This window comes from Scyliorhinus torazame, chromosome 6 (assembly GCF_047496885.1).
Source record: "Scyliorhinus torazame isolate Kashiwa2021f chromosome 6, sScyTor2.1, whole genome shotgun sequence".
Taxonomy (NCBI): domain Eukaryota; kingdom Metazoa; phylum Chordata; class Chondrichthyes; order Carcharhiniformes; family Scyliorhinidae; genus Scyliorhinus; species Scyliorhinus torazame.
This window is the reverse complement of record NC_092712.1, coordinates 115,653,045-115,673,144: the sequence shown is the minus strand read 5'-3', so window position 1 is coordinate 115,673,144 and position 20,100 is coordinate 115,653,045. Positions and strand designations below refer to the sequence as shown.

General features: G+C 45.7%; 1 protein-coding gene across 2 annotated transcripts in view; it reads left to right on the top strand.

The window, feature by feature from the left end:
- The window catches only part of dync1li1 (dynein, cytoplasmic 1, light intermediate chain 1), an 84,146-nt gene that overhangs the window by 21,715 nt on the left and 42,331 nt on the right, over window positions 1–20,100 (top strand). For both annotated transcript variants that reach the window (XM_072508715.1, XM_072508714.1), the window contains exons 3-5: window positions 1,799–1,915; window positions 3,005–3,235; window positions 18,242–18,411. In XM_072508715.1, the coding sequence (XP_072364816.1) occupies window positions 1,799–1,915; window positions 3,005–3,235; window positions 18,242–18,411 (518 nt within the window). The remainder of the gene's footprint in view (window positions 1–1,798; window positions 1,916–3,004; window positions 3,236–18,241; window positions 18,412–20,100) is intronic.

The window sequence follows — 20,100 nt, the reverse complement described above, 5'->3', positions numbered from 1 at the left end:
AGAAGGGGGGCGGGGTTAGTTTAGTTTAGAGTAGGGTGTTGGAAAAGGTGGGGACCTGTGAGGGAGGGGAACTGCTTATGCACTATTTTTATATTTGTATGTACACTGTTTCTTCTGTTATTGTCAAAAACCATAAATACTCAATAAAATGTTTATTAAAATTTTTTTTTATGGATGCAAGGGGGGGTGAAAGGTTATTAGAGGTAGGCAGGAATGTGGGAATCAGATCCGCCGCAATTTTATTGAATGGGGAAACCAGCTTGAGGGACTGAGTGGCCTACTCTTAATTAATATGTATGGAAATTTTTTTGTGCATTTTAGTAATTTCCTATGAAATTGGTTCCTTCTGTGTGTATGTTATTGATTTTTTTTTTTTTTTTTTTGGCAATATCTATCAATCCAGTAATATTTCAGATTCTATTCGACGATTATCAAATTGGATACAATCAAATTTGGAAGGAGCTCCAAGCATAACGTGAAGTGTTAATGTGTTTTGTGTGGTTCATTCAAGTTTCTGTGCGTGGCTATCTGTTTTATGGCTATTTTCCTGGAATAATGTGAATGATCTCAAAAAGTGTTGATCTGTTTTGAAGTTGGCTGTATCAGGAGCCCCGGGGCTAGTTAGCACAGTGGGCTAAACAGTTGGCTTGTAAAGCAGAACAAGGCCAGCAGCATGGGTTCATTTCCCGTACCAGCCTCCCCGAACAGGCGCCGGAATGTGGCGACTAGGGGGTTTTCACAGTAACTTCATTTGAAGCCTACTTGTGACAATAAGCCATTTTCATTTCATTTAATTTCAATGATGATGAGACTCCAAATCACAATTGATCAAAACGTACCAACATTTGAAGCTTCTGTAAGAATTCTGAAATCTGACATCTGGGGGATTCATGCGCAGCCGCAATTGATTAGGTTTTCTTTCGGTTGGATCCGGTGACAATAGTAGTTTTTTTGTGTGTGTGTGTGTGTTATGCGCGTCTGGAAGAGCACAACATCTTTCCATGTTCCTTTTTTCAGTGTAATTCTGGGGTGAGGGGCAGGTGACTAATAGTTCCATTGAGGCTTGCTTGACAGGTTTGGTGGCATATACTTGTTTTGAAAACTGTCCCACAAGAAATATGTGTTATTTATATTAGCATAACAAATTGACAATATAAAAGAAGCAGTGCCATTATTGATGAAGTCACAGAGACCCAATGTTTTTCACAGGTAACCCCAGTGATAAATCTGTCTAAACCTGAGGTGGCCATATTTACTGGCTGCTTGCAGCTGAATACTTTAGCTCACTCGTACAAACCAGTGAAGCAGGCTTGCTGGCTTGTATGGACCTTTCATCACTGGAAAAGATGTAGTGACACACTTGTGCACCGCTGATTTAAAATAATGCTAGCTGTTCTAGAAACCACTGATATTGTATGCAATATAATTTCTAATGCACTTGGAGCCTGTAGCTGCTGTTGCAGAGTTGCTTCATGAGGTTTTGCAAGATAAATATGCCACAAAGAGGCTAATTCTGGGTTATGAAGTTAACTTATTTAAGTGATTTTAAGTTTGTCATGGTAATTTGAACTTTTAAAAATTTATTTTAAAAAGTAGAATCAACATAATGTTTTCACAACAGGGAAGAGAGAATTGTTAGTGCACTTGTGGTGAGAAAATAACCTTTTTCTGACGTAGCGAAACAAGATATGAAAGTCACAACGTTGCAGGTCCTTTGGTTAGTTTTTACTGCGATTTGCTTTCTACAGATGTTCAAATAATATGCTTATATTATATCCACCCCTTCCTGTCTTTCCAGGAGAAGATGGATCTGGTAAAACCACTTTAATAGCAAAATTACAAGGTGTAGAGGACTACAAGAAAGGTAGAGGAATGGAGTTTTTGTACCTCGATGTCCATGATGAAGACATTGATGGTGAGTACCATGCCATGGTTGGGAAATTTTTTTTTTCATTAGTAATGCAACAAGTATTCGGTGCGCTCTCTCTTGGTTTCTCGTTTTTCATGCAGAAAAAGGGTGAGTGTGTGTGTCCAGGAAATATTCACTGGATATTTAGAGTTTTGTGCAGTCAACCACATCTTCATCCTCCACCAATCTTCATTGCTCAGCTCAGTGGCACTGGCATTCCTTGGTGCCACTCTTAACTATTCAGTATCAGCCAGAGCATATTGTGGTTTCTCTATCAGCCCAGATTTTTACATCTGGAATCCCCAACAGGTCTATCCTCCACTCCTCCCTGTTCCTCATCAACTCGCTGTCCTTGGTGACCTGACCATTTACCCACTCCCTACCAGGTTTCCTGGTTGCTGAAGGGACGATAATGCAGCATGATGTGACTTCATTTCCCTGGGTGCAACCTCTTGGCATCACCACCATTATTGGAGAAGTTTCAGGCTATGCTTATGATGTAGAGTAAATGTTTGTCGTTCACTACCACTTCGTGTGTGGTGTATGTGTCACCTGTATGACATTCTGTCATTGGGGTGTTTCCAAACAAGCATCCAACATTATTTTTAGTCAGATATTTATGTATCTTTGTGACATCCAGTCTGCTGTCTCAGATTCTTCTAGGAATAGTCATCTCCACATGCATTGACCATTTGCCAAAGCTGAATAATTTACTTGGTGTTGGCACAGGTGGGTAGGCACAGAGCATATCTTGTAACTTGACATGTTGAACATTCTTCATTGGTCTTCCTATTCTAGGCATGTCAGATGGACATAAGCATGGAAAATGTGCATACTTAAAAGTTAAACGCATTTTGTGCAATTATTACAAAGGCCCAAGCAAATCTCTGCAAGCACAAACCAAAAACAATCTGAAAATTGTTATTATACTGCAGAATTTATTTACTTCAAGTAATCTAAAGCTCTCCCATTAATTTCCTAGCAGCCCTGAATATTGCATGACTTTGTTCCGAGAACTTTAAATGAAGGTGCAGGCTAGTGGTGTATGTTAATCGGTTGTTTCATTTTCCTTTATGTGTGATCTTGTATTAACAGATCACACTCGATGTAATGTTTGGATCTTGGATGGTGACACTTACCATAAAGGTCTCCTGAAATTTGCAGTTACGTCTGATAACATAAAAGACACTTTACTTATGCTGGTGGTGGACATGTCCCGGCCTTGGATGGTAATGGACTCATTACAGAAGTGGGCCAATGTTGTTCAAGAACACATTGACAAATTAAAAATACCACCAGAAGAAATGAAAGAAATGGAACAGAGTTGTAAGTACAATGATGAATGGACATTTAATATTATGGTGTGTGATAAATCAGTTACTGCAGATGTTTAGATGCTCAGAAAGTTTTTACATTATATTTGATACACTACGTTAACTTAAGCTGCTATTACCTATAATAATGTGAAAGCATGGACAATTTCTACAAAATTGTATTTGTCCTTTCCCCACCATGTTCCAATGGAAACTCAGGAGTGTGAATACTACCTTATAATCCCAACTTGTTTAAATGACCTTAACCTAGCAGATGCTAACATGGTGAATTTTACCTGTTGTCTTCAGTATTGATGCAAGATGTCTTCATTGGGGCAGCATGGTGACACAGTAGTTAACACTGCTGTCTCACCGTGCCATGATCCCGGGTTTGATTCTGGCCTTGGGTGACTGTGTGGAGTTCGCATGTTCTACCCATGTCTGATTGGGTTTCCTCCAGATGTTCCGGTTTCCTCCCGCAATCAATATGTGCAGGTTAGGTGGTTTGACCATGATCAATGTGCGGGATTACTGGGATAGGACGGGGGAGTGCGTTTAGGTAGAGTGCCCTTTCGGAGTTTTGGTGCAGACCCGATGAGCCAAGTGGCTGCCTCCTGCACAGTAGGGATTCTATGGATTCCTGAAGAATTGACCTTTGTGACAACCTTAAGTTCAGCAAGAAAATGCCATTTTATCCCACAGCAATGCTGTATTTTACTTTGGGCCAGGAAGTGCTCGTCTTGAACTCCTGGAATTGAGGTCTACCCTGTTTATAGTACCTCCTCTACAAACACTCAACGCTACCTCAGTATCTCAATACCTTCAATTTCTGTGCATCGTTTTTTCAGTAGTGGGATCCTTTCAAAATCATTAATGTAGACAACAGATCAGTATGGAACTACTCTGGCCTCCTCCAAGCTCTAATAATTAAAAATAAAATAACAGTTCCGGGTGCGGCGATGACCAGCTGAGTCGCACGTTTCGGCAGCTCCCGGTGGAACGGACTTTTGGGCTCTTGATAGGAGCCCCAACGGCAATTTTAACGGCTAAAAACACCGTGCGGTAAACCAGAAGGGTGTTCCCCCTGGACATGGATGGAAAAAGGAGAGGAGAGTGGCCGGATTGCAGCGGATCCTTTGGAACAACAGCAAGGAAGGCAAGCAGAAACCAAGATGGCGTCGGAAGGTGGCAGTTTCATATGGGGCCCTGAACAACAAGAGTTCTTGAAATGCTGCGTGGAGGAGATTAAAAAGGAAATGAAGAAAGAGTTGTTGGCCCCGATATTACAGGCGATCGAAGGGCTGAAAGAGGAACAAAAGACCCAGGAGCAGGAGCTTCGGGTCGTGAAGGCGAAAGCAGCTGAGAATGAGAACGATATACAGGGCCTGGTGGTGAAGTCGGAGATACAGGAGGCACACCAGAAACGATGTGTGGAGAGGTTGGAGGCACTGGAAAACAACGCAAGGAGGAACAACTTGAGGATTCTTGGCCTTCCTGAAGGTGTGGAGGGGGCGGACGTCGGGGCATATGTGAGCACGATGCTGCACTCGTTAATGGGAGCGGAGGCCCCGACGGGTCCGTTGGAGGTGGAGGGAGCACACCGAGTTATGGTGCGAGGATCGAGAGCAGGAGAAACTCCCAGAGCCATAGTGGTGAGATTCCTCCGTTTTAAGGATAGAGAAATGGTCCTTAGATGGGCGAAGAAAACTCGGTGCAGTAAATGGGAGAACGCGGTGATCCGCGTTTATCAAGATTGGAGTGCAGAGGTGGCGAGAAGGAGGGCGAGCTTTAATCGGGCCAAGGCGGTACTTCACAAAAGGAAGATAAAATTTGGAATGCTGCAACCGGCAAGACTGTGGGTCACATATCAAGGGAGGCACCACTACTTTGAGACGGCGGATGAAGCGTGGACTTTTATTGTAGAAGAAAAATTGGAATGAGTGGATTATGAAAAAGAACGTTTGGACAAAGTGGTGGGGCGAATGGGGGGGGGCGAAGAGGGGTTTTATGTTCTAATCCTGTGGTATGGTAACTTTTCTTTCTCCCACAGGTGGTGATGGGGGGAGGTGGGGAGGGAGAGGAGATGGGGCGTTGGCCATGGGAGGCGGGGCCGAGGGAGAGGCGCGGGCTTGGTTCCCGCGCCATGATAATTATGGCGGGAATAGAGAAGCAGGAAGGAGGGGGCGTCGCACGGTGCGAGCCGTGGTCACGGGGGGAAGCCGAGGTCAGCCAGAGTTTGCTGACTTCTGGGAGCAACATGGGGGGAGTAATTACGCTAGCGGGGGGGGGTGGGAGGGGGGAATTACTGGGTTGCTGCTGCTGGGGAAAGGGGGGAGTGGGTACGGGAGAGGATGGGCGGGGGGGCACCGCCTGGGGGAGATACAGCTGCGTGGGAACTGGGTGAGAAGCTGGAAAAAGATGATGGCTAACCGGCAAGGGGGAGGGGGGTGGGAAGCCCCCCAACTCGGCTGATCACGTGGAACGTGAGAGGGCTTAACGGGCCGATAAAGAGGGCACGAGTACTCGCACACCTTAAGAAACTTAAAGCAGATGTGGTTATGTTACAGGAAACGCACCTGAAACTGATAGACCAGGTCAGGCTGCGCAAAGGATGGGTGGGGCAGGTGTTCCATTCGGGGCTGGATGCGAAAAACAGGGGGGTGGCTATATTAGTGGGGAAGCGGGTAATGTTCGAGGCAAAGACTATAGTGGCGGATAACGGGGGCAGATACGTGATGGTGAGTGGCAAATTACAGGGAGAGATGGTGGTTTTGGTAAACGTGTATGCCCCGAACTGGGACGATGCCAACTTTATGAGGCGAATGCTAGGACGCATCCCGGACCTAGAGACGGGAAAGCTGATAATGGGGGGAGACTTTAACACTGTGTTGGAACCAAGGCTGGATAGGTCGAAGTCCAGGACTGGTAGGAGGCTGGCAGCAGCCAAGGTGCTTAAGGATTTTATGGAGCAGATGGGAGGGGTGGACCCGTGGAGATTCAGTAGACCTAGGAGTAAGGAGTTCTCGTTTTTCTCCTATGTCCATAAAGTCTATTCGCGCACAGACTTTTTTGTGTTGGGTAGGGCATTGATCCCGAGGGTGAGGGGAACGGAATATACGGCTATAGCCATTTCGGATCATGCCCCACACTGGGTAGACTTGGAGATAGGGGAGGAAACAGGAGGGCGCCCACCCTGGAGAATGGACATGGGACTAATGACGGATGAGGGGGTGTGCCTAAGGGTGAGGTGATGTATTGAAAAGTACTTGGAACTCAATGACAATGGGGAGGTTCAGGTGGGAGTGGTCTGGGAGGCGTTGAAGGCGGTGGTTAGGGGGGAGCTGATATCAATAAGGACACATAAAGGGAAGCAGGAGAGTAAGGAACGGGAGCGGTTGCTGCAAGAACTTTTGAGGGTGGACAGACAATATGCGGAAGCACCGGAGGAGGGACTGTACAGGGAAAGGCAAAGTCTGCATGTGGAATTTGACTTGCTGACTACAGGCACTGCAGAGGCTCAATGGAGGAAGGCGCAGGGTGTACAGTATGAATATGGAGAGAAGGCGAGTAGATTGCTGGCACACCAATTGAGGAAAAGGGGAGCAGCGAGGGAAATAGGGGGAGTGAGGGACGAGGAAGGAGAGACGGAGCGGGGAGCGGAGAGAGTGAATGAAGTGTTCAAGACATTTTATAAAAAATTGTATGAAGCTCAACCCCCGGATGGGAGGGAGAGAATGATGGATTTTTTGGATCGGCTGGAAATTCCCAAGGTGGAAGAGCAGGAAAGGGTGGGACTGGGAGCACAGATCACGGTAGAAGAAGTGGTGAAAGGAATTAGGAACATGCAGACGGGAAAGGCCCCGGGACCGGATGGATTCCCAGTTGAATTTTACAGAAAATATTTGGACTTGCTCGCCCCGCTACTGACGAGGACCTTTAACGAGGCAAAGGAAAGGGGACAACTGCCCCCTACTATGTCTGAAGCAACGATATCGCTTCTCTTAAAGAAGGAAAAGGATCCGCTACAATGCGGGTCCTACAGACCAATTTCCCTCCTAAATGTGGATGCCAAGGTCCTGGCCAAGGTAATGGCAATGAGAATAGAGGAATGTGTCCCGGGGGTGGTTCATGAGGACCAAACTGGGTTTGTGAAGGGGAGACAGCTGAACACGAATATACGGAGGCTGTTAGGGGTAATGATGATGGCACCACCAGAGGGTGAAACGGAGATAGTAGTGGCGATGGATGCCGAGAAAGCATTTGATAGTGGAATGGGATTATCTGTGGGAGGTGTTGAGGAGATTTGGTTTTGGAGAGGGGTATGTTAGATGGGTGCAGCTGTTGTATAGGGCCCCAGTGGCGAGTGTGGTCACGAATGGACGGGGATCGGCATATTTTCGGCTCCATAGAGGGACAAGGCAGGGATGTCCTCTGTCCCCATTACTGTTTGCACTGGCGATTGAGCCCCTGGCAATAGCGCTGAGAGGTTCCAAGAGATGGAGGGGAATACTTAGGGGAGGAGAAGAACACCGGGTATCTTTATGCGGATGATCTGCTACTATATGTGGCGGATCCGGCGGAGGGGATGCCAGAAATAATGCGGATACTTGGGGAGTTTGGGGATTTTTCAGGGTATAAATTGAACATGGGGAAGAGTGAGCTGTTTGTGGTACATCCAGGGGAGCAGAGTAGAGAAATAGAAGACCTACCGTTGAGGAAGGTAACAAGAGACTTTCGTTACCTGGGGATCCAGATAGCTAAGAATTGGGGCACATTGCACAGGCTAAATTTAACGCGGTTGGTGGAACAGATGGAGGAAGATTTCAAGAGATGGGATATGGTAGCACTGTCAATGGCAGGGAGGGTGCAGGCGGTTAAGATGGTGGTCCTCCCGAGATTCCTCTTTGTGTTTCAGTGCCTCCCGGTGGTGATCACGAAGGCTTTTTTTAAAAGGATAGAAAAGAGCATCATGGGTTTTGTTTGGGCCGGGAAGACTCCGAGAGTGAGGAAGGGATTCTTACAGCGTAGTAGGGATAGGGGGGGGCTGGCACTACCGAGCCTAAGTGAGTATTATTGGGCCGCTAATATTTCAATGGTGAGTAAGTGGATGGGAGAGGAGGAAGGAGCGGCGTGGAAGAGATTAGAGAGGGCGTCCTGTAGGGGGACCAGCCTGCAGGCTATGGTGACAGCCCCATTGCCGTTCTCACCAAGGAACTATACCACGAGTCCGGTGGTGGTAGCTACACTGAAGATTTGGGGACAGTGGAGACGACATAGGGGAAAGACCGGAGCATTGGGGGGGTCCCCGATAAGAAACAACCATAGGTTTGCCCCGGGGGGAATGGATGGGGGATATGGAATGTGGCAAAGAGCAGGAATAACGCAACTGAAAGATCTATTTGTGGACGGGAAGTTCGCGAGTCTGGGAGCGCTGACCGAGAAACATGGGTTGCCCCAAGGGAATGCATTCAGGTACATGCAATTGAGGGCTTTTGCGAGGCAACAGGTGAGGGAATTCCCGCAGCTCCCGACACAAGAGGTGCAGGACAGAGTCATCTCAAAGAAATGGGTGGGGGATGGTAAGGTGTCGGATATATATAGGGAAATGAGGGACGAAGGGGAGACTATGGTGGACGAACTAAAAGGGAAATGGGAAGAAGAGCTAGGGGAGGAGATCGAGGAGGGGCTGTGGGCAGATGCCCTAAACAGGGTAAACTCGTCGTCCTCGTGCGCCAGGCTAAGCCTGATTCAGTTTAAGGTATTACACAGGGCACATATGACTGGAACACGGCTCAGTAAATATTTTGGGGTGGAGGATAGGTGTGCGAGGTGCTCGAAGCCCAGCGAATCATACCCATATGTTTTGGTCATGCCCGGCACTACAGGGGTTTTGGATGGGGGTGACAAAGGTGCTTTCGAAAGTAGTAGGAGTCCGGGTCGAACCAAGCTGGGGGCTGGCTATATTTGGGGTTGCACAAGAGCCGGGAGTGCAGGAGGCGAGAGAGGCCGATGTTTTGGCCTTTGCGTCCCTAGTAGCCCGGCGCAGGATATTGCTAATGTGGAAAGAAGCCAAGCCCCCGGGGGTGGAGACCTGGATAAATGACATGGCGGGGTTCATAAAGCTAGAGCGGATTAAGTTCGTCCTAAGGGGGTCGGCTCAAGGGTTCACCAGGCGGTGGCAACCGTTCGTCGAATATCTTGCGGAAAGATAGATGGGGAAAAAAGAAGGCAGCAGTAGCAGCCCAGGACTTTGGGGGGGGGGGGGGAGGGATGGGGGTGGGTGGGTGGGTGGGTGGGGGGGGGGGGTGGCCTGAGACAAGGCAGTTGCCAATTAGGGCTAGTTTTTATTTGTTATTTAATATTTATTTATTTGTTGTTGTTTTTTTTTTGTTTAAATAAAAAAGGTCATTATTATCTGTATTGTTATAATGTTGTGTAAAGGATGCACAATGTACTGTGTTGGTTGACCAAAAATTTTCAATAAAATATTTATTTTTTTAAAAAAAATAACAATACATATTGTTTTTTTTTTTTTTTTTTTTTTTTTTTTTTTTTTTTTTTTTTTTTTTTTATAAATGTTTTATTGAAAATTTTTTCCCAAACAACAATTTTTCCCCTCTTACAAAGCAAACGCAACAATAACAATACAGAAATTTTAAACAATACACAAGTAACAAAACCCCTTTATCTTTGACCTAAACTAACCCCCCCCCCCCTCCCCCTGGGTTGCTGCTGCTGGTCATCTGTCTTCCCTCTAACGTTCCCCTAGGTAGTCGAGAAATGGCTGCCACCGCCTGGTGAACCCTTGAGCCGATCCTCTCAGGGCAAACTTTATCTGCTCCAGTTTAATGAACCCCGCCATATCATTTACCCAGGCCTCCAGTCCGGGGGGTTTCGCCTCCTTCCACATGAGTAGGATCCTGCGCCGGGCTACTAGGGACGCAAAGGCCACAACGTCGGCCTCTTTCGCCTCCTGCACTCCCGGCTCTTCCGCAACTCCAAATAGAGCTAACCCCCAGCCTGGTTTGACCCGGGCCTTCACCACCCGCGAAATCACTCCCGTCACTCCCTTCCAATACCCTTCCAGTGCCGGGCATGCCCAAAACATATGTGCGTGGTTTGCCGGGCTCCCGCCACACCTCCCACATTTGTCCTCCACTCCAAAGAACCTGCTCAATCTTGCTCCCGTTATGTGTGCTCTATGTAGCACCTTAAATTGAATCAGGCTAAGCCTGGCGCATGAGGAAGAGGAATTTACCCTGCTTAGGGCATCAGCCCACATACCCTCCTCTATCTCCTCCCCTAGTTCTTCTTCCCACTTTCCTTTTAGTTCGCCCACCGACTCCTCCCCCTCTTCCCTCATCTCTCGGTAAATCTCTGACACCTTGCCCTCTCCGACCCACACCCCTGAAAGCACCCTGTCCTGTATCCCCTGTGTCGGGAGCAATGGAAATTCCCTCACCTGTTGTCTAGTAAATGCCCTCACCTGCATATATCTCAAGAAATTTCCCCGGGGCAACTTATACTTTTCCTCCAATGCTCCCAAGCTCGCAAAAGTCCCATCTATAAATAAATCTCCCACCCTCCTAATTCCCAACTGGAACCAGCTCTGAAATCCTCCATCCATTCTTCCTGGGGCGAACCTATGGTTGTTCCTGATTGGGGACCCCACCAGGGCTCCCCGCACCCCTCTCTGTCGCCTCCACTGTCCCCAGATATTCAATGTTGCCGCCACCACCGGGTTCGTGGTAAACTTTTTAGGTGAGATCGGTAGCGGCGCCGTCACCAGCGCCTCTAAACTCGTCCCTTTACAGGACTTTCTCTCCAGTCTTTCCCACGCCGCTCCCTCACCCTCCATCATCCATTTACGTATCATTGCCACATTGGCGGCCCAATAGTAATCGCCCAAGTTCGGTAGTGCCAATCCTCCTCTGTCCCTACTACGCTGAAGGAACCCCCTCCTTACTCTCGGAACTTTCCCTGCCCACACGAAGCTCGTGATGCTCCTGTCTATTTTATTAAAAAAGGTCTTAGTGATTAGTATAGGGAGACATTGAAATACAAATAAGAACCTCGGGAGGACCATCATCTTAATTGCTTGCACCCTGCCCGCCAGCGATAGAGGCTGCATGTCCCACCTCTTGAAGTCCTCCTCCATTTGTTCTACCAACCGTGTCAGATTAAGTCTGTGCAAGGTTCCCCAGCTCCTAGCGATCTGAATCCCCAGGTATCGGAAGTTTCTTTCCACTTTCCTTAGAGGCAAGCCTTCTATCTCTCTACTCTGGTCCCCTGGATGTATCACAAATAATTCACTCTTTCCCATGTTTAGCCTATACCCCGAGAAATCCCCGAACCCCCTCAAAATTCGCATAACCTCTATCATTCCCCCCGCTGGGTCCGACACGTATAACAATAGGTCATCCGCATATAACGAGACTCGGTGTTCAACAATACATATTGTTATCACACAGTTTTAATAATCAGTCTTGGAATGGACATTGAGCAATTTGAGTTTGAAAGTATTCGATTGTTGAAATGCTGAGTTAACATACAAAACTTAGATACATAATTTGGAATCCTTTTTTTCTGACTAGAAATTTAATGTGCATATTGGATATGGTAACTTGCAGAATTCATGTCCAAATGCAGCAAGATCGGGACAATATCCAGGCTGGGGCCGACAAGTGGCAAGTAACATGTCACACAAATGCCTGGCAATGACCATTTCCTAAAAGAGAGAATCTAACCATCGCTCCTTCACATTCAATGGCATTACCATCACTGAATCCCCCGCAATCAACATCCTGGGGGTTACCATTGGATCAGAAACTGAACTGGACTAACCACAGTGATACTGTGGCGACCAGTTGAAAGCTAGGAGTCCTATGGCAAGTAACTCGCCTCCTGACATGCCCCTTCCTCTTCCCCCAAAGCCTGTCCACCATCTACAAGGCACAAGTCAGGAGTGTAATGGAATACTCTCCACTTGCCTGGATGAGTGCAGCTTGTACAACGCTCAAGAAGCTCGACACCATCCAGGACAATGCAGCCCGCTTGATTGCTCCTCCTTCCACAAGCATTGAAACCCTCCACCACTGACGAACAATGGCAGCTGTGTCTACCATCTACAAGATGCCCTGCAGTAACTCACCACGGTTCCATTGACAACACCTTCCAAATCCACGACCACTAAAATCTAGAAGGACAAGAGCAACAGATAGCTGGGAACCCCACCACCTGGAGGTTCCCCTCCAAGTCACCCACCATCCTGACTTGGACATATTGCTGCTCTTTCACTGTTGCTGGGGCAACATCCTGAAACTCCCTGTCTAACAGCACAGTGGGTGTACCAAGGTCTGCAGCGGTTCAAGAAAGCAACTCCCCACCACGTTCTGAAGGGAAACTAAGGATGGGCAATAAATGCTGGTCTAACCAGAGACGCCCACATCCTGTAAATGAATTTTTAAATAACTAACTGGAATAAAAGCAGGAACTATGTTCGGATGATTATAGATAAGCATGTGGCAATACCCTTCAACCAACAGCATTAAATATACTTCCTGAATGCGGCACACAGCATTTTCTTCCCCATTTTCTAAAGAAATCTTTGTAATTTTTTATTAGTGTCACAAGTAGACTTACGTTAACACTGCGATGAAGTTACTGTGAAAACCCCCTAGTTGCCATACCACGGCGCCTGTTCAGGTACACAGAGGGAGAATTCAGAATGTCCAATTCGCCCAACAGGCACTTCTTTCGAGACTTTGGGAGGAAACCGGAGCGCCCGGAGAAAACTTACAAAGACCCGGGGAGAAAGTACAGACTCCACACAGACAGTTACCCAAACCGGGCATCGAATCCGGGTCCCTGCCGCTGTAAAGCAACAGTGCTAACCACTGTGCTACCATAGCACCCATGTAATCTAGCAGCTCTTCCTTGAGGAAAGAACATTGTGTTGTAACAGTGGTTGTTGGGGTAACTATCTTGGTTTGCATTTGCACGGTCACTTTAGATTCTTTCATGAGAGAAATTGGAGAGGATGGAAGTGGAGGAGAACTTTCAAGAATGAAACCTGAATAGTTTGGTGTTTTCCAGCTCAAGTTGCTATATTACTCATTTGCATTGGAATGTTTCTTGGGTGTTTGACTGAAGAACTTGAGCTGGATTAGGAGGTAACCTTGCTGCTGGTGATGAGCACGGTGATTGTCTGCATGTTACAGGATCCCTCAAACCCCAGTGAATAGACTTAACAGACCTGTCTCTGTTTTTGTTTGCACAACACAAGGCATAATGCCCAAAACGCTAGTATACTGCACAATTTAACGTGCTCATTCACTGTGACCCTGGTTTTTCTATATAAAATGAAGGACATCAAGAACATCAGAAAACTTGTGTTGTATAGTGCCTTTTGTGAACTCAGGATATCCTAAAGTGCTGTACACCCAATGAAATGGTTTTGGAATGTAGTTATTGTGGTAGTTAACATACATGCTGCTAGCTCCCAAAACTAATAACATGGCAATGAGCAGATAATCTGTTTTTGTGATGTTGATTAATGGAGAAATATTGGGCAGATAACAAAAATCATTACCATGACCGTCTGAGTGCTATGAGATCTTTTACATCCCTCCAAGGGAGCAGTCAGGGACTCTATTTGCATCTCAATCAAAAGACAACTCTGATAGTGCATCGGTCGAGATTTTTGTGCTCATATCTCTAGCTTTTAACTCTGTCAGAAAACCTTCATGAACTTCATATTCATTTTGCTGCATCTTTAGTACTTTATACCACATATCTGTTTGAATCTTTCAAAAATACATTTTTCTAGACTGATGCTATTCCTGCAAACAGATTTAACTCTGCTAAAGCCAAGAAACAAAAAGCGTTCCTTTCACACAAGCTCCAAAGCATTCCCGGGAGTTTGAACTTTTCCACCAACTCCTCCAGCCCATCAAACCTACCATCCACAAACAAATTTCTAAACCCCTCGACCCTCTCCCAGATCTTATAAGATGAGTTCATTCCCGTTGGTATAAATCTATGGTTCCTACAGATCGGCGCCATTAACGACATAGATTCCAGTTTAAAGTGTTGTCTAAATTAGTTCCATATTCGGAAAGAAGCTGTTACAACTGGGCTCGTAGCATAATTGGCCAGCGAGAACGGAAGAGGAGCAGTCACAAGTGCCCTCAAACTCTAACCTGTACAGGAAGTCTCCATCATTCACCCCAAAGTGACCCTGAGTCCATTTCTGGGCTCAAGTTCCTAATATCTCCCTATCATGACACCGGCAACCCCCCCCCCCCCCCTTGCAAAAAAGTCATTGCAGGAGTAGAGCCGGTGTACATGTAAAAATAAGTAAAACTCCTTCTCCCTCGGGTATCTGAATCTCACCACCTCCCATCTGCTTCATAAACACTAGCAGCTCCTTCACCACCCCTGATGCCGTAAGGGATTTGGGGCATGACCTTTTTAGTCTGGAATTAAGCACACCGTTAAAGTGGTCAACCCCTCCCCCGCATGATCGACTGATTAGTCGAGGTCAGGGATGTCTACCAACACCCTCTTGGTATCTTCCGTATCCTCCCGGTTTGGCGCGTATACATCACCAAGACCACCAGAGCACCCGCCAACACCCCACTCACTATCACATATCCCTGCTTCCATTAACTCGCATCCCCCACCTGGGAAAAAATGCAAGTTATACATTCAATAAATCCATAAACAGCACCCCCCTACCCGAATCAAGTTTAATATTGAACATTATACAAATTCCTCCTTCCAAAGTGCATAACCTCCCACTTTTCCACATTGTATTTCATCTGTCACTTCATTGCCCACTGTCCTACCTGTCCAAATCCTTCTACAGCACCCAAGCTTCCTCAATACTACCTGTCCCTCTACAAATCTTTGTATCATCTGTAAACTTGGCAACACTGCCTTCAGTTCCTTCTTCCAGATCATTAATGTATATTGTGAAAAGTTGTGGTGCCAGCACAGACCCCTGAGGCACACCACTAGTCACCGACTGCTATCCTGAAAAAGACCCCTTTATCCCCACTCTCGCCTTCTGCCAGTCAGCCAATCCTTTATCCATGCCAGGATCTTACCCTGAACACCACGGGCTCTTAACCTATTTAACAATCTTCTATGCGGCAACTTGTCAAAGGCCTTCTGGAAATCTAAATAAATCATGTCCACTGGTTCTCCTTTGTCTAACTTCCTTGTTACCTCAAAGAACTCTTAACTGATTTGGCAGACAAGACCTCCTTTGACAAAGCCGTGCTGACTCAGTCCTATTTTATCATGCACTTCCAAGTATACCGCAATCTCATCTTTAAAAATATACTCAAAATCTTACCAATGACCGAAGTCAGGCTAACCGGCCTCTCATTTCCCGTCTTCTGCCTCCCTCCCTTCTTAAACAGTGGTGTCGCATGAGCCACTTTCCAGTCATCTGGGACCCTTCCTGCCTCCAATGATTCCTGAAAGATCACCACCAATGCCTCCACAATCTCCTCAGCTATCTCTTTTAGAACCCTGGTGTGTACTCCATCTTGTCCAGGTGACTTATCCACCTTCAGACCTTTCAGTTTCCCCAGAACCTTCTCTTTGTGATGGTCACTGCACTCACCTCTGCCCCCTGATTCTCCTGGAGCTCTGGCATCCCACTGGTGCCTTCTACCGTGAAGACTGATGCAAAGTAACTATTCAGCTCCTCTGCCATTTCTTTGTTTCCTATTATTACTTCTCCAGCCACGTTTTCCAGTGGTCCAATGTCTATTTTTGCCTCTCCCTTACCTTTTATATATTGGAAAAAAAATAAAGATGAACTTTGATACCAGCCATGCTAAAGTAGCTTGCTGGTTCACATCTGAAAAATGGATATTTGGACAAATTAAATATAAAGTTGCAAGCACTCATGATCTTACCTCTGCAAGATTTAACATCTTCAGAGAGGAATTTGGAAGGTAAAGAAAAATAGGAGTTTAAAAAGTAGCTGATTCTGATTTCTCTCCCAGTGCTTCAAATAGTAAAGAGAAAATTGCATGTTATCTGATGGCTGTCTAAACCATTTTTAATTTCATTTTTTAAGCTCTGCTCTTTGCAATAAAGCAGCTTAATCTTGCGAACAATGCCACAAGATGTCAAAAAAATCATTGCTACAGTGACAACAATAGTTGGCCATTGGGTCTCGGCAGCATTTAAGTTAACTTGGAAGTTAAGAAGAAGGAACTGGATACAATTGGCCACAATAAATCGTAATTGTTATTCAGTCACATGGCTAGGAAGTACACTTATGTTTGTGAAAGCTGTGTTAAGTAACAGATGTCAAAAAGCAAGGCAATTTTGCATGACTAAGTGGATATAGTCTTTGTTGCATTTGCTGATGGTGACAAATAGAGTAAAGTTTTCTTCAAGATTTGCACTTGCCAAACAAACACATGATTACACAGTTCAACAAGACAAGGAACTCATTGTAACATTTTTGATTTATAAACCCACTGCAGTCCATAGTGCTGTTGGGAAAGCAGTTTCAGAATTCTGACCCAGTAACAGTGGAGAAACAGCAATTTAGTTTTACGCCAGGGTGGTGTGTGCCTTGGATTGGAATTTGCAGGTGATGGTGTTCCCATGCATCTGTTGCCCTTGTCCTTCTGGGTAGTAGAGACTGTGGGTTTGGAAGATTACGTTGAAGAAGCCTTGGTGTGTTGTTACCTTTTGTAGATGCCCACTGCTGCCACCATGCATCAGTGATGGGGGAAGTGAATGTTTAAGTTGGTGGATGGAGTGTTTTGGATGTTGTCGAGCTGCTTGAGTGTTGTTGAAACTGCCCTCAGCCAGGCAAGTGGAGAATATTCCATCACATTCCTGACTTAAAAACAGAAAATGCTGGATAAACTCAGCCGGTCTGACAGCATCTATGGAGAGAAACAGAGTTAATGTTTTGGGTCTAAATGACCCTTCTACTGAACTGAAGAAAGGTAGAAATGGAACAAACTATATAGTTGGAATGGGGGCAGAGGAGATGGGGCAGAATAGAATAACAGAGATAGGTGGGGGCAAACTAATTTCTAGTGGACATAAGACAAAGTGGAGTGTTAATGGTGCCATTAAGGGATGGAGAGTACTAATAGCGGCAAAGGTAAGGTAGTGTGTCAATGGGAGCAACTTCACAGCAAGTGACAAGTGGCTGAATGGGGGAGGAGTGGGGCTGTGCTGGGGCAGGCCAGGGAGCTGAAAAATAAATAAACTATTAAGTTGTTGAACTCTGAGCCCAGAGTCTGTAATGTGCCTAATCAGAAGATGAACATGTAGGCACCTGAGCAAGATGCAGAGTTGAAATAGCAAGCAACAGGAAGGTTGGGGTCATGCTTGCGAAGATGTTCCGCAAAGTGCTCAGCCAATGTTTAGTTGCCCTAATATAGAGAGGACCGTACTGAGAGAAGTGAATATAGTAGACTAAGTTGAAGGACGTGCGAGTGATATGCTGCTTCACCTTTAAAGAAGTGTTTGGGCCCTTGGACAGTGAGGTGGGAAGAGGTAAAGAGACAGGAGTTGCACCTTCTGTGATTGCAGGGAAGGGGAAGAAACGTTTGGGGCAATGGAGGAGTGGACAAGGGCAATACTCAGGGTGGTGAGTGACTTGGAGGGGAACCTCCAAGTGGTGGGGTTCGCAAGTATCTGCTGCTCTTGTCCTTGGTGCTGTCATGGGTTTGGAAGGTGCTGCCTGTGAAATCTTGGTGAGTTACTGCAGTGCATCTTGTCGATGATACACACGCTGCCACTGATCATTGGTGGTGGAGGGTTTGAATGTTTGTAGAAGGGGGAGCAATCAAGCGGGCTGCTTCGTCCTGAATGGTGATGACTTCTTGAGTGTTGTTGGAGCTGAACTCATCTAAGCAAGTGAATGAGAAACTGCATGAGCTATACTGCATATGTTAAAATGCCAATTTTGAAAATGTGCTCATGAAGCCACTGAATGCAGTTTTTTTTACACTTTTTTTTCTACATATAGTGGTGAAAGAGTTTCAAGAATATGAAGAGCCAGATAAGGAAATACCAGTTTCACCACAACGAAGAAACACTGTATCACAAGAAACAGATGAAGAAAGTGTGGTCTTGCCTCTCGGTTCAAATACACTTACACATAATCTTGGGATTCCAGTCCTGATAGTTTGCACCAAGGTCTGTGTATGAAAAATCTTTAAATTTGCTACATAAAATAGTTTTGCTTGAATATTTTGACCCCTTTTTTAACTGGTAATGATGAGAAATATTTGCAATTAAGAATGACTCTTGGTCTCTGAAATGTACCCAGATACATCGCTGCAAAAGTTTGGAATAATCATAGAGCTTTTATAGCACAGAAAAAGGCCCTTTGGCCCATCATTTCTGAACGGCCATCAAGCACTTATTGACTTTGATCCAATTTTCCAGCACTTGGCCTGTAGACTTGTATGTTATGGCATTTCAAGTGCTTATCTAAATATTTCTTGAACGTTGTGAGGGCTCTACCACCCTTTCAGGCAATAAGTTCCAGATTCCAACCACCCTTTGGGTGAAAAAGTTTTTCCTCACATCCCCTCTGAACCTCTTCTCCTAGGCTTAAATCTATGCCCCTTGGTTATTGACCATGCCACAGAGTGAAAAGTTCCTTCCTATCCACCCTATCTACGCCCCTCAATTTTATGCACCTCAATCAGTTACCTCTTCAGCCTTATCTGCTCCAAGGAAAAAAACTCCAGCCTATCCAGTCTCTCTTGATAGCTGAAATGCTCCAACCCAGGCAACATCCTGGTGAATCACCTGGTGAATCACCTCTGTACCTTCTTTAGTACAATCACTTCCAATAATGCAGTAACCAAAACTACTCCAGCTGTGGCCTAACTGGCGTTTTATACAGACCCAGCATAACCTTACAGCTCTTGTATTCTGTGCCTCGGCTAATAAAACCAAGTATGCCATGTGCCTTAACTATCTTATCTACCTGTCCTGCTGTCTTTGGGGATCTATGGACATGCCCACCAATGTCCCTCTGATCCTCTGTGCTTCTTGGTGTCCTACCATTCATTGTATATTCCCTTGCCCTATTAGTCCTCCCAAAATGCAAATTCACTTAAAAATGTATTCTAATGTGTGTTTTCCCCATGTATTTGGCAATATCTCAATTTAAACTCTCCTGGACAAATCTTTAATTTAGCAGATGATTTCTCTGCATAATAAACATAGAGTTTAGATGATGCCTGTGCTACTTTTTAAAGTGCTGTGGAGCCCTAAAAGAAGTATGTTCAACATTCCATTGAATTCAATACTCCAAATGTTGACTTTTAAAAATAAATTTAGTGTACCCAATAATTTTTTTTTCCAATTAAGGGACAATTTAGTGTGACCAATCCACCTACCCTGCACATCATTTTGGATTGGGGTGAGACCCACGCAGACACGGGGCGAATGTGCAAACTCCACAAGGGCAGTGACCCGGGGCCGGGATCGAACCTGGGACCTCGTCGTCGTGAGGCAGCAGTGCTAACCACTGCACTACCGTGCTGCCCTCACACCAAATGTTGACTGCTAATAAAACTAGTATGTCTGATTACGACGAGTCCCAATGACTGGCCATGAGTAAGATGCTATTTTATTGGCAATCAGTACACTTGACAACCAATGCTCCTTTGTTGTGTGGGTCGCCATCTGAAAGTTTACAGCACCAAAAGGAATCCTTGCCATAACCATTCAAAACTAATCCGATTGAGTGTTAAAAGTCTGCGATGCCTCAGTTCACCTGATACCTATGGCTTTAACCAGATAAGTTTTTTATATTTTCATTTTTAACTTTTAAGTGCTTGATGAGTGGGTGAGCACACCACATTTTCT